Source organism: Pongo abelii, chromosome 12, assembly GCF_028885655.2.
Source record: "Pongo abelii isolate AG06213 chromosome 12, NHGRI_mPonAbe1-v2.0_pri, whole genome shotgun sequence".
Taxonomy (NCBI): Eukaryota; Metazoa; Chordata; class Mammalia; order Primates; family Hominidae; genus Pongo; species Pongo abelii.
This window is the reverse complement of record NC_071997.2, coordinates 58,058,759-58,071,453: the sequence shown is the minus strand read 5'-3', so window position 1 is coordinate 58,071,453 and position 12,695 is coordinate 58,058,759. Positions and strand designations below refer to the sequence as shown.

At 49.2% G+C, this 12,695-nt stretch overlaps 1 protein-coding gene across 5 annotated transcripts in view; it reads right to left on the bottom strand.

Moving 5' to 3' along the window:
• The window catches only part of SLC4A5 (solute carrier family 4 member 5), a 145,923-nt gene that overhangs the window by 11,188 nt on the left and 122,040 nt on the right, over positions 1–12,695 (bottom strand). For all 5 annotated transcript variants that reach the window (XM_054548027.2, XM_054548028.1, XM_063713590.1 and 2 more), the window contains 6 exons: positions 8,910–9,023; positions 7,233–7,394; positions 6,299–6,477; positions 5,068–5,140; positions 1,641–1,709; positions 789–962 (listed from right to left, as the gene is read on the bottom strand). In XM_054548027.2, the coding sequence (XP_054404002.1) occupies positions 789–962; positions 1,641–1,709; positions 5,068–5,140; positions 6,299–6,477; positions 7,233–7,394; positions 8,910–9,023 (771 nt within the window). The remainder of the gene's footprint in view (positions 1–788; positions 963–1,640; positions 1,710–5,067; positions 5,141–6,298; positions 6,478–7,232; positions 7,395–8,909; positions 9,024–12,695) is intronic.

The window sequence follows — 12,695 nt, the reverse complement described above, 5'->3', positions numbered from 1 at the left end:
ATTTTCATGGGCAGCCTGGGTCAAGAACCATGGACTAGACCCCTCCCAGGAGTGTGCACTTCAAGTTCTCCTCAGTGTCCTTACTTTGGCCCCTACCCCAGAGCCCTCAGGCTTTCCCCAGGCATTTGCTGACACACTCCAGGCTCCTGGCAATAGCCTGGGTCACTGCCCTCAGTGAGTTATCTAGGGGGCCAGATGCAACATGTTGTTGGCTTTGCGTTCTTTTCACTTCTTATTTTGGAGTAATTTCAAACTCATACAATATTTGCAAGAATAGCGAAAGAACTGTAACCTTTCCCTTGCTCAAGCTTTATATATACTGTCATTGGGTTTTGTCGTTCTTGATCTCTGACCCTCGTTCTTCCCCTGCCCCCCTACTTCACTATTTAGCTTTTCAAATTTAGCTATCTTGAATGGTGGAAAGATCTATATTTAGTATGCATCGACTTCTGAGACTGGCTGGAATTTTGGCAGTGGGAACTCGGTCTCCTGGTTGAACTGATTTGCTTTCTCCGTCCCTCCCCGGAGCCAGGAGGTTGGGTGGCTCCTGGGTTCTCGCTGAGCGGCTCTGACATTCCTTCCTCCGCCTCCTCTCTGCCCCATCCCACACCATCTGGCCTGGACTCACAACTCAAATCAGGTCATTCTGTGCCAGCCTCCGCTACCCGAGGGAGCCAGGCCACAGCTGACGGGAAGGCAGAAGGTGGCGGGAGGGCAGGTTGCGCTGCACCTCTGGGTTGCCCAGGCCAACCTGCTGGGCAGGAGGGGGAAGCCCGCGCCCACTTTACCATGACCGGGAAGATGATGGCAGCCACCGTGGATTTGAGGATCCAGAGCACCGCCAGGCAGAGGATCTGCACCAGGGTGAAGAGGTGGATCCGGCGCAGCGGCACGTGCCGCAAGAAGGCGTGGTCCGGCTGGTGCTTGGCCGGCATCAGGAAGAGCTTGCAGCGTTCCCAGAACTAGGGGTACAGCGGGGGCTCAGCCAGGCAGCCGGACCCCGAGGGCCTGCTGGGTCCTAGGACTAGGGGAAGGGGTACCAGGGTGGGGTCTCAGAGAGGGGAAGCCCCCTGCTCAGGCCTTAAGGATGCACGGGAGGGGGGCTGGAGGTGTCTAGGCAGATGCATAATGGGGTCTTAGAGAAGGGGTCCTGAGCCCTGGGTGAGGGGAGGAGCCCTGGAGCTGGCCACAAAATGGACATTGTCCATATTCAGGGAAAGTGCAAGTTAATTGTAACACAAACTGTTTAAGAATTCTGGGATTTCACAGTAAATACAGAACAAAACAAAAATGTTTTCTTCTGCATAGTTGCCTTAGGGAAGAGAGAGAGGTATAGTGAAATGCTCACTGGAGTCAGCTTCTTCTGGATTTTGAATTCTGACCCTCCGGTCCCCATCTGTAAAATGGGGATCAGAGGACCTAATTACATAGATTCAACTATATGAGGCCTATGAAGTGCCTAGCATATTTATTTTGCCTGGTAGTATCAGTAAGTGGTAGTATCATTATTACTATTGTTCTTTCATTGAATGAGGACAATTGGGGACAATTGGGACAACTGAATTGGGGGTCTTGGTGACATGGAACCAGACATGGAATGTTGACTCCAGATCATGCAGCCTGGGGAGGGAAAGCCTTACCTGGATGCCATTCAGGGAGGCCACGCCCATGTAGAGGAAGACTCCATACAGCACCGGCAGGGGGATACACTAAAATGAGAGCAGAGCTTTGGATCAGCCTCTGCCTGGGGTGGGCCCTTGGCCACCCTGTTCTGGATGACAGTGTCTCCTGACCACAGTGGCAGCTGGGAAACTGGATGTTTGGGAGAAAAGAGAGTCAGCAGAACTGGGATGCGGGCAGGGGTGAAGATGAGGGTCACTGGGGCTGTACTGCCCTTTTCTGGCTGGGGTAGCTGGCCCAGCATGCAGCTGCTCTCCTGGCCTGGCCCCTCACTGCACCGTGCGGAAGCCACGTGGTCTGGCTGAAGAAATGCCTTCTGGAAAGTGAGAAGACTCCACAGACTGCCCCCTCCTCATTCCTGCCAGCTTCTTCCTACCTCCAGCCTCAGTTGAGGGTCCCCTAAAACTGCTCAGCCTGCAGGGGCATGGGGACTTTTAATGAGCTGACCTACATCAGCAGGAAGTACCCGGGACACTTAACAGAAATCATGCATCCGGCCGGGCATGGTGGCTCACACCTGTAGTCCTAGCACTTTGGGAGGCTGAGGCAGGTGGATGACCTGAGGGCAGGAATTTGAGACCAGCCTGGCCAACATGGTGAAACCCCGTCTCTACTAAAAATACAAAAAAATTAGCCAGGTGTGGTGGCGCATGCCTGTAATCCCAGCAACTCAGGAGGCTGAGGCAGAAGAATCGCTTGAATCCGGGAGATGGAGGTTGCAGTGAGCTGAGATCGTGCCACTGAACTCCAGCCTGGGCGACAGAGACTCTGTCTCAAAAAAAAACAAACAAACCAAACAAACAAACAAAACCTCAAAAAAACAAAACCAAAAAACAGAAATCATGCCTCATACACAATCACATAAAAAAGCAGAACAAAAGTGTGTAAACTAATCAGCACTCACCACCAACTAACCACCAATAGTTTGGCGGGTATCCTTCCCTCCAAACTTGCACACAGGCAGTTTGTTTGCTTTTTCAAAAATGGGATCATAGAATTCATCCCACTCTACAAGAATGATTCCAAATCTTCACAGCCTTTCCAAGCATTCTTCCGCTGTCTCTCAGCTGTTTCTGCCCCTTACCTTCTCTCTTTCACCTGCAGCTATGGCTCCCCATGGTGAGCAGAGGCTGCTCCTCCTTGTGGTCATGTTAGAGCACTCTGGAGGGCACAGAGCACTATGCCAACACTGGAAGGGCTTTAGAGGAATTTTTGGCCCCTAAAGAAGGCTGTTCTTAGATTTGAGGTTTTTGTTTTGTTTTGTTTGAGACAGAGTCTCGGTATGTTGGCCATTCTGGTCTCAAACTATTGTTCTCAAGTGATCCTCCCGCCTCGGCCTCCCAAAGTGTTAGGATTACAGACATGGGCCACCATGCCTGGCCGATTCGAAGGTGTCTTTTTTTGGGGGGGGACGGAGTCTTACTCTGTCTTGCCCAGGCTGGAGTGCAGTGGTGCAATCTTGGCTCACCGCAGCCTCCACCTCCTGGGCTCAACCAATTCTCCTGTCTCAGCCTCCTGAGTAGCTGGGACTACAGGCATGTGCCACCATACCCAGCTATTTTTGTATTTTTAGTAGACACGGGGTTTCGGGTTTCACCATGTTGGCCAGGCTGGTCTTGAACTCCTGACCTTAGGTGATCCACCTGCCTCGGCCTCCCAAAGTGCTGGGATTACAGGCTTGAGCCACCACACCCAGCCCGATTCGAGCTTTTTAATGCAAATACTTGTATGTTAAACAGTGTCAAAATTGACATACACAATGGCACCTTAGAACCCTTTCTACAAAAGTAAATAGTCCCTGGCCATTTAAAATATATTTTTCAATAAACAAAATGCTTACCCTCCTGTGTGTAGTTTGTTTCCCCCACAAGGGAAATATCCCTTAAAAAATGCCAGCCTCCTACCTACTGCTCAGGTATGCCCAGCACCAATTCTCAAGCCAGAAATATTTTCCATTGTAAATACACCAGCCAGAGTCATGATTCTTTAGCCTTTGTTTCTTACAAGGTCACCTCTGAATGAGGTTTTTTTTTTTTTTTTTTTTTTTGAGAAGAGGTCTCACTCTGTTGCCCAGGCTGGAGTGCAGTGGCATGATCACGGCTCACTGCAGCCTCGACCTCCTGGGCTCAGGTGATCATGCCTCACATGTACCATCATGCCTGGCTAATTTTTGTATTTTTTGTAGAGATGGGGGTCTTGCTACGTTGCCCAGGCTGGTCTCAAGTGATCCTGCCACCTCAGCCTCCCAAAGTCCTGGGGTTACAGGCATAAGCCACCATGCCTGGTCATGAGCTGTTTTGAGATATTCAAAGAGGAAAAATAATATTGGCAAAAGGTTGAGGCAATTACAGGTAAACTTAATTCAAGAAAGGAAAGTCTTATGTGGGCACTGATCAAGGGAAAGGGAGACTGATGGGCGATTGGCTGGAGTGGAGAGCAGGGAAGCCTGGTGGGAACACCTTGCTTTCTGGAGTCTCTCCACAAAGAGACCCTTGTGGGGGACGCCTGCCTCCATTGTACCCCTACTTGACTTAGTCTCTTAGCTGTTGTGGTGGGACATAAGCAAGAGGAGCTTCAAGCTGTGTGGGAAAAAGTCACCCAAGTCCCAAGACTTTCTGAGCTCAGGTGATCCTCCCGCCTCAGCCTCCTGAGTAGCTGGACTACAGGGATGTACCACCATGTTTGGCCTCCTGCTGCAAGTTTTAAACTTCATGAGCCCCAAACCCTGGCAATGTGGATACACACCCCATTCAGGAAGTTCCTGATCTAAGCAGGGCTAGAACTTGGCAGAACTTTCAGAGGGAAGAGTATCCTCCAGAAAGGTGAGAGTGGCCCTGGGACGGGTGGGAGAGAGCATTGGTGATGATAAAAAACTGCACTATCACAGAAAACGGCGGTGACAGTGTGGAAACATTGCTTTGGCCTAGTAAGACTGTGCCTTTCTTTTTCTTTTCTTTCTTTTTTTTTTTTTTTTTGAGACGGAGTTTCACTCTTGTTGCCCAGGCTGGAGTGCAGTGCTGCGATCTTGGCTCACTGCAACCTCTACCTCCCGGGTTCAAGCAATTCTCCTGTCTCAGCCTCCCGAGTAGCTGTGATTACAGGCATGCGCCACCATGCCCGGTTAATTTTTGTATTTTTAGTAGAGACAGGGTTTCACCATGTTGGTCAGGCTGGTCTTGAACTCCTGACCTCAGGTGATCCGCCTGCCTCGGCCTCCCAAAGTGCTGGGATTACAGGTGTGAGCCACCGTGCCCAGCCAAGACTGTGCCTTTCTTAGGGGGCTGATAGGCCAGTGATCACTAGCCATGTGGGGACCCCCTCCCTGCCTAAGGCATCTGCTCTGCTTTCTAAGGCAACGAGGCCCTAGGTGAGAGTGCAGGACCTCACCTTTAGGATGGGAGCCAGGAAGACAGAGATTCCCGTCAGGATGAAGACGATGATGCCGGTCACTCTCTGTTCCCTGGCAGAGAAGAACACATCGTCAGGGTGTACCAGGAAATGCCTGGTGACCACTCCGGCCCTCCTGCCCCTCTGTGGGCACCTGAAGCTTGTGTCCAAGGCCATGGCCTTGAGGGCTTCTGCGTGGAGCTCTGCCTGGTTGCCTGAGGCCCAGCTGAACCATATGTGGGAAGACAGGCGGCCCCTGACTGGGGCAAGGGCATCTTGCAGGGGCATTGAGGGAGGCCGCTTAGTGTAGTGGCTCGTAGCTGGGGTGCTTGAGCAGGACTGATGTGGACTGGATCCTGGCTCTGCCACTTGCTAGTTATGCGGCATTGGGCAGGAGCCTGCCCATCTTGAGCCTCAATATATGCAGATAATAATGGCACCTATTGTTGTGAGGATACATGCGAGATAAAATGCTATTACTCTGCCCTTTGATTTTAAGATTTTGCTTTTGTGGGGCACAATGAATGAGGATCTGGGGAAGGGGACACCAGCAGAGCAGGTGTCAGGGGTGGGAGGCAGGTGAGCCCTGCCGTCGGGCAGAGAAGCCTCATTCGGGCAGGCTAGGTGGCCCAAGTATCCCAAGATAGTGGGAGAAGTTCTTAGGGCAGCCACGTAAGAGAACGCCAGGGTATGGTCTCGCCCTGGAGGCCCTAAGGGGCTGAAGATGTAATTCTCTGCCTACCATGGGGCATGAGGGAAGGGGCAAGTGAAGGAACAGGAGCGACAGGCAGGGCCACAGACCGGGGAGCGGGGGTGATCCCAGGACAGCCTTCTGGAGGAATGGAGACTGAGCAGGACCTGAACCCGCAGGAGGGCCATCAGGGCAGTAGGGGCCTGGAGGGTCTTGAGGAAAAGAAAAAGGGCAGGACAGCACGAAGCCTTGTGGGGACCTTGGGTGGCCGATGAAGATGAATGTCTGGCACGTGTGCATGTTTATGGATGGGGTATGTATACTGCTTGGAGCCCAGTAGGTAAAAAGCCCCACTTAGAGTTGGACTTCTGTCTCTCTCCTTCCCTCCCTCCAGGGATAGCACTCCTGTCCCTGTGGTTCTTGGGCTGTCAGAGCAGGGGCCCTTTTTGTCCAAATCCTTTTGTGGCCGGCAAAGCCAGCTTCCCCTCCCCGAGTGGGCCCCTCCCCACTGGGTGATCCCTAGGCCCTGACCCCTCCTACCTGACTCCCAGAAACTGGGGCTGCTCCCCAGGGGCACTGGTCTCTGTCTCCATCTTGAGGCTGTCGATGTGGGCAATGGAGATGACCGTGGCAGCCACGTACCAGGGGAGCCCCATAAAGGAGCACAAAGCCATGAGGATGCCCACCCAGAACAGGTCCAGATGGTAGCCGGCAGCCTTCTGCAGGAGCGGAGTTGGGGGGAGGGAGAAGTTTCTGGGGAGCCAGTTCCTCCTGGAAGCAACCATTCTGTGGAACATGGTTCAAGGCCCCCCTGCCTTCCAGAAGATACTGAAGGGGCCTGAGGTGCTCCTTGCAAGGATTGCAGAGGTGGGCGGGTCCTGCCACCCCATCTGAAAGGGTGAACTGCCTAAGGGGCATGGGTCATAGAAGAGAGGGATGTTCAAGCTTGGAGAGGCCCTGGGTTTGGGTCTCTGGGGAGAAGGGCCCAGAAGGTGGCCACAGGGTCTCTGCAGTTCCTGAGGGGCCCCAGCTGGGACAGGCCGCACCTAAAGTGGTCCAGACCTGGATGGGGGAGGGGGTGACCTGAGTCTTCTCAGGCTCACAGGCTGGGTGGGGAGTTGCAGAGACCAGGAAGGCTAAGGAAGTTCCTCTGCCTCAGTGTTCTAGGCTGAGCCCCTGTCAGGATCTGCTGATTCTCATAAGAACTCGAGGTCACTTTGGGAAAGACAGAGAGCCTGTGCCCAGTGGCCCAGCCTAGTTTGGTCCTGGTCCTCAGAAAATCACTCCAGCCCTGGTGGCCTTACCCACATCTGGAGGTCACATTTGCCCCTCCACACACCAAGTGGGAACTCTAGTCTCTGTCCTCATATTTTCCTGGCCCAAAGTACTGAAAGAAGCAACATGTCCTTCCTTCGCTCCTTCTGACTTTGTGGGAAGAAAGAGGTTATGCCTCTGCTCCTAGTACCGGCCTTACCTTCAGTTTGTTCTCCTTCCGGTTGACAATGACGGCAGTGATCTGCTGGTCCATGAAGATCAGGATGGTCACCAGCAGGGCGGGCAGGATGCTTGCTGGGTATACCCACCACGGGTTCTTCCCAAAGGGGGCCACGAACCAGCCTCGGTCAGGCCGCGTGGGCTGAGTGGGAGCAAACAGAGACGGGCCCTTTCCTCTCTCCCTTGTCCCAGGGCACTTGCCGCCTGGCCTGCTGTCCAACCTCCTCAACTTTCCCTGACTTTGGGTACTTTGCAAGTGCAATCTTTTCCCTTAAACACCTTAGGTACCTGCAACTTTAGACTAAATTCAGACATGGGAAGGAGCATGCATGCAAGACAGTGTCTGTAAAACTAAGGAGGTAATTTGCTGCAACAGCCCTGGGGTTGGTCAGGAAACATGGAGGTGAAGGTCAGAGGGCAGCCAGGAGAGAGAGCACAGTCACCCACTGCAAATAACAAACAGCAGGAATGAGGCCCAGCAGAAAAGAAGAAAGAAATGGGTGGGCCCAGGACCAACTGCTTCTGCCTCTCCTGAGTCGCCTGTCTGGGAGCACTATAGAATTGTCTGTAAAATGCTGAACATCAGTTCAGTCCAGCAAGTTAAGAATGAGAAGAATATATAAAAGGACTTTGTCTCAAAAAACAAACAAACAAACAAACAACAACAAAAAAAACCTTAAAGACAGGGAGGGTAAGTTCTAGAACCTGGACTCCCTACTCTGGTGAGATGGTTGGTACTCTTTTTTTTTTTGAGACAGAGTCTTGTTCTGTCACCCAGGCTGGACTGCAGTGGCGTGATCTCAGCTCACTGAAAGCTCTGCCTCCCGGATTCATGCCATTCTCCTACCTCAGCCTCCCGAGTAGCTGGGACTACAGGCGCCCACCACCACGCCCGGCTAATTTTTTTGTATCTTTAGTAGAGATGGGGTTTCACCAAGTTACCCAAGATGGTCTCAATCTCCTCACCTCGTGATCCGCCCACCTTGGCCTCCCAAAGTTCTGGGATTACAGGCGTGAGCCATTGCACCCGGCCGGTTGGTGCTCTTATGAGGGAGTAGGGCTGAGTTTAGCTATAAGCATATGTCACCAATTCTAACTAATGGGTAATTTCTAAGCAGTGGTTCTCAAACTTGAGCATACTCCAAGTCACCTGAAGGGCTTGTTAAAATGCAGATTGCTGGTCCCACCCCCCAGCTTTTCTGATTCCACAGGTGGGGCCGAGAAATTGCATTTCCAATGAGTTCCCCGTGACTTTGATGCCATGATATTGGTCTAAGGACCACACTTTAAGAATCACTGTTCTAAGGGATCAGTTTCAATGGATCCCATTTGGCCCAGCTTATAGATTGCCAGAGGTCAGGGAACTGGAGACACTCAAACAGGAATCAAGAGGCTTCTGCTGGGTTGGAGGGGGAATTCCAGTGCCTTCCTCACCTTGTGACCATAGATCAGGATTTCCTGGTGAATATGTTACCCCTCCCCATCCTACCTCAAAGGACTGGCTCCTGGGAGCCTGTGTTCAGGAAAGGTGGCACACAGAGAACTAAAATGGTCTCTTGGCCGAGAGGAGAAGAGAGTTTGATCAGCACAGAGGGGAAATAATCTGCAGCTGGTAGGCAGGCAGACTGGATGCCCAGAGCGGGGGAAAGGGGCAAACCTTGATGACACTGGGCACATGCAGCTTGGGGGTTTCCAGGCCGAAACAGGCATCGATTCCACAGAACATCAGGATGGAGAAAACAATGGAAAAGTCAGCCACCAGGGCCCGGACCTGCAGACAGGAGATGAGCAAGTAAAAGAAGTGAGTAAAGCACCCACCCAGCTCCAGGCAGCCCCTGTCCTCAGGCAGCAAAGAGGTGAACTATTACAGTCTGGGCTCTGAAGGCAGCAGAACTAGGCTCAAATCCAGGCTCTGCTCCTTGCTAACTGTGTGAGCTTGGGGAAGCGTGTCATCTCTCCAAGACTCAATTTCCTTTTCTGTAAGATGGAGATGATTGGTAGTATCTCCCTCAAAGGTGTAAGTGAACTGTGACATATTTAGAGTGCTTGGCATATGGTGGTCAATGTGGGAGCTGTTATGATCCATATGGCCATGGCAGCCACTGCTGAAGATGTGTTCTGGTATGACAGTCTGAACTGGAGCACCCAGCAGGTATGATGAGGGCAAGGGCTGAACTCTGAAGCAAACCTTAGTTCCTACAAGCCTGTGACAGGTTGTTGTACCCTACCTGGGCTGGGAGGGAGGCTCCTCAATTCCACTGGGGACCATTGGCTACTCTCAGACCTTTTGTCCACCAAGAGTCTCTTGTTCCTCTGTTTCTCAGGAGGCCCTTCCTAGGCCAGGTTCTGAACCTGACCTTCCTGTCCATTCTGAATCAATGTCCTCCGACCTCCCCTCCAAACCAACTCTATGTCCAGAAGTCTCAGGACAGATGGTCCCCCAACGTCTACCCTGTGGCCTTTTTAATATCTTTTCAAAGGCAATTTGAAGGGCAGGGGCAGGTGACAGTACATTGACTTCATTCCCTGCATCCCCCTTTTCTCTTTAAATTTGTTATTAACATATGTAATTGGTTAAAGCCTCACATAATGGAAAATACTTATGGGGAAAAGCAAAGTCTCCCACCTCCCCTTTTCTCAATCCAGCCCCACCTTACAGATCCATCCACTATGTCTGCTTGATTTTACTTGTTCCAGAGGTTCCCTCCATATCATTAACTAATATGCATATACTTTAATATTTTCATGTACTAATTTAAGGGATTATCCATTGATAAGAATTTACCTTTACTTACACTATGCCTCCTGTCCTTTCCTTATTCCTAATCTTTGATAGTTAATTTTAAGCTCCTATGGGTTTCCTTTGTACTTTCAAGTGATAATAATTAAACCTCTCCTTCCATTAGCTTTGGCTAATATCTCTCATTCTCCATCTTGCAAGGTGAGGACCACTGCCTCTATCCTCCTACCACCTCTCTCCTCCTCCCCTCTTCCTTCCTGTGACACCTCCACTTTGACCTTTCCATTGTCGAAGCTGAGAACACTCATATCTTGTTCCATAAACACATGGCTTGTGTGTTTTATCTGTAAGTCAATTCCAAAAGTTGAAAATTAGTAACAGCTTTATATTATCATGATCATATAAATATTAGTCACAGCAGAACCAAGTAGTGTGCTGGGTTTATACTTCCTTTTCTATAATATTCCTAGCATATGCATCAAAACCATATGAATGCTTATTAAGTTAAACCACATGAATTTGCCTTTTTTTGTAGGTTGAAACAGTCAAATATGGGCAACTTCACATGGTGCAACCTAATCAGAGAGTGTCAGTTGCTCTCCAAATTGGATGTGTCTGTTTACACTCCCACCTACTGCTTTCCATCTCCAACATCTGGTGTCCCAAGACCTTCATCTGTCTACCAATCTGATGAGTATAAAATGGTGTGGCCTCATTCCTCTCTGCAACCGGAAATTCCAGAAGGCAACTGAGCAATTTTTTTTCTTTTTTTTTTTTTTTTGAGACAGAGTTTCTCTCTGTCGCCCAGGCTGGAGTGCAGTGGCACGATCTTGGCTCACCACAAGCTCCACCTCCCAGGTTCATGCCATTCTCCTGCCTCAGCCTCCCGAGTAGCTGGGACTACAGGTGCCCACAACCACGCCCGGCTAATTTTTTGTATTTTTAGTAGACACGGGGTTTCACCGTGTTAGCCAGGATGGTCTCGATCTCCTGCCTTCGTGATCCGCCTGCCTGGGCCTCCCAAAGTGCTGGGATTACAGGCGTGAGCCACCGTGCCAGGCCCAACTGAGCAATTTTTAAGTAATGTGACGGAAAAAATGTTGGTGGCACAAGAACTTCATGCCACATGAATTACTTTTCATCCTGTAGGCAACAGATAGATCCTCTGAGATACAGTGACTGCTTGCGAATTTTTACGTAAGAGGAGATTTAGGGATGTGCTCTGGACTGCAAGTGGGCAGGAAGGAAGACAACTTGTCTTGAGGATGCACTTGTGTTGTGAGCAAACGATTTTTTTACTCAGTTTATATACTGCGAAGCTTCCTAAAGCACCTTTTATTCAGTCTTAAGAAAATTTGGGGAAAATTCAACTATTTATATCAAAGATTTTATCATTATGATTAGTAGCAGTAGCAGCTGTAATACTTAGTTAAGATGGCTTTAGGAGAATGCTAATGGAGTTTATGGTGGGAAAGAGTTGCTTAAATTCTTGCGAGTACCCCCCACCCCAAGGCACAGTTACTGCTTACGTATGCAACTGCTGTTTTAATAAGTGTTTTATTCCAGCCACAAACAGGTAGAAAATAAAATTTAAAACAGCAGTTAGGGCTGGGTGCGGTGGCTCACACCCGTAATCCCAGCACTTTGGGAGGCTGAGGTGGGGGGATCACCTGAGGTAAGGAGTTCAAGACCAGCCTGGCAACATGGTGAAACCCCGTCTCAACCAAAATTACAAAAATTAGCCGGGTGTGGTGGCAGGCGCCCGTAGTCCCAGCTATTTGGGAGGCTGAGGCAGGAGAATCACTTGAACCCGGGAGGCAGAGGTTGCAGTGAGCCGAGATCATGCCATTTCACTCCCACCTGGGTGACAGAGTGAGACTGTCTCAAAAATAATAATAATAAAAAATAATAATAACATAGCAGTTAGCATTTATGACAGTATAAAAAAAATCAAGTACCTAGGAATAAGTCTAACAAAAAATGTTCAAGACTTAAAGATCAAAATGTATAAAACATTATGGAGAGAAAGAAGACTAAAATAAATGAAGTATACTGTATTCATAAATCAGAAAAACTCAAAATTTGAAAGATGTCAATTCTTCCCAAACAGAGGCAAAGATAATCCCATCAAAATTCCAACAAGTTTTCATTTTGGTGAAATTTAAGATGATTCTAAAATTCATGTGGAAATGCAAAGGGCCAAGAAAATATTATATAAAAAGGACAAAAGGGGAGAGTTTGGAAGACAAAGATATAAAGACTTATAAGCTACAGAAATGAAGACTGTGATACTGATATATAAATAAACTAGTGAAACAGAATAAAGAACCCAGAAACAGATCCTGTCATATAGGAATATTTGATACATGGCAAAGGAAGTATTGCAAAGCAATGGAGAAAGAATAGTCTTTAAAAAATACTGGAACAATTGATTATATAAAATCACAAAGAAACACTGTCTCACAGTACACATCAGAATCAATTCTGATGGATTGTAGATCTAACATGAAAGGAAAAACAATGAAGCTTTTAGAAGGTAACATACAAGAATATCTGCTGTCCAATATTTGCCTTGAGGAAAGTTTGATATATTCAATTACAATAAAACTAAGAATTTCTGTTAATCAAAAGATACCATTAAGGATGTAAAAAGAAAAAACAGTCACAGAGTGGGAGAAGATTTTGCAACACATATAATCACAA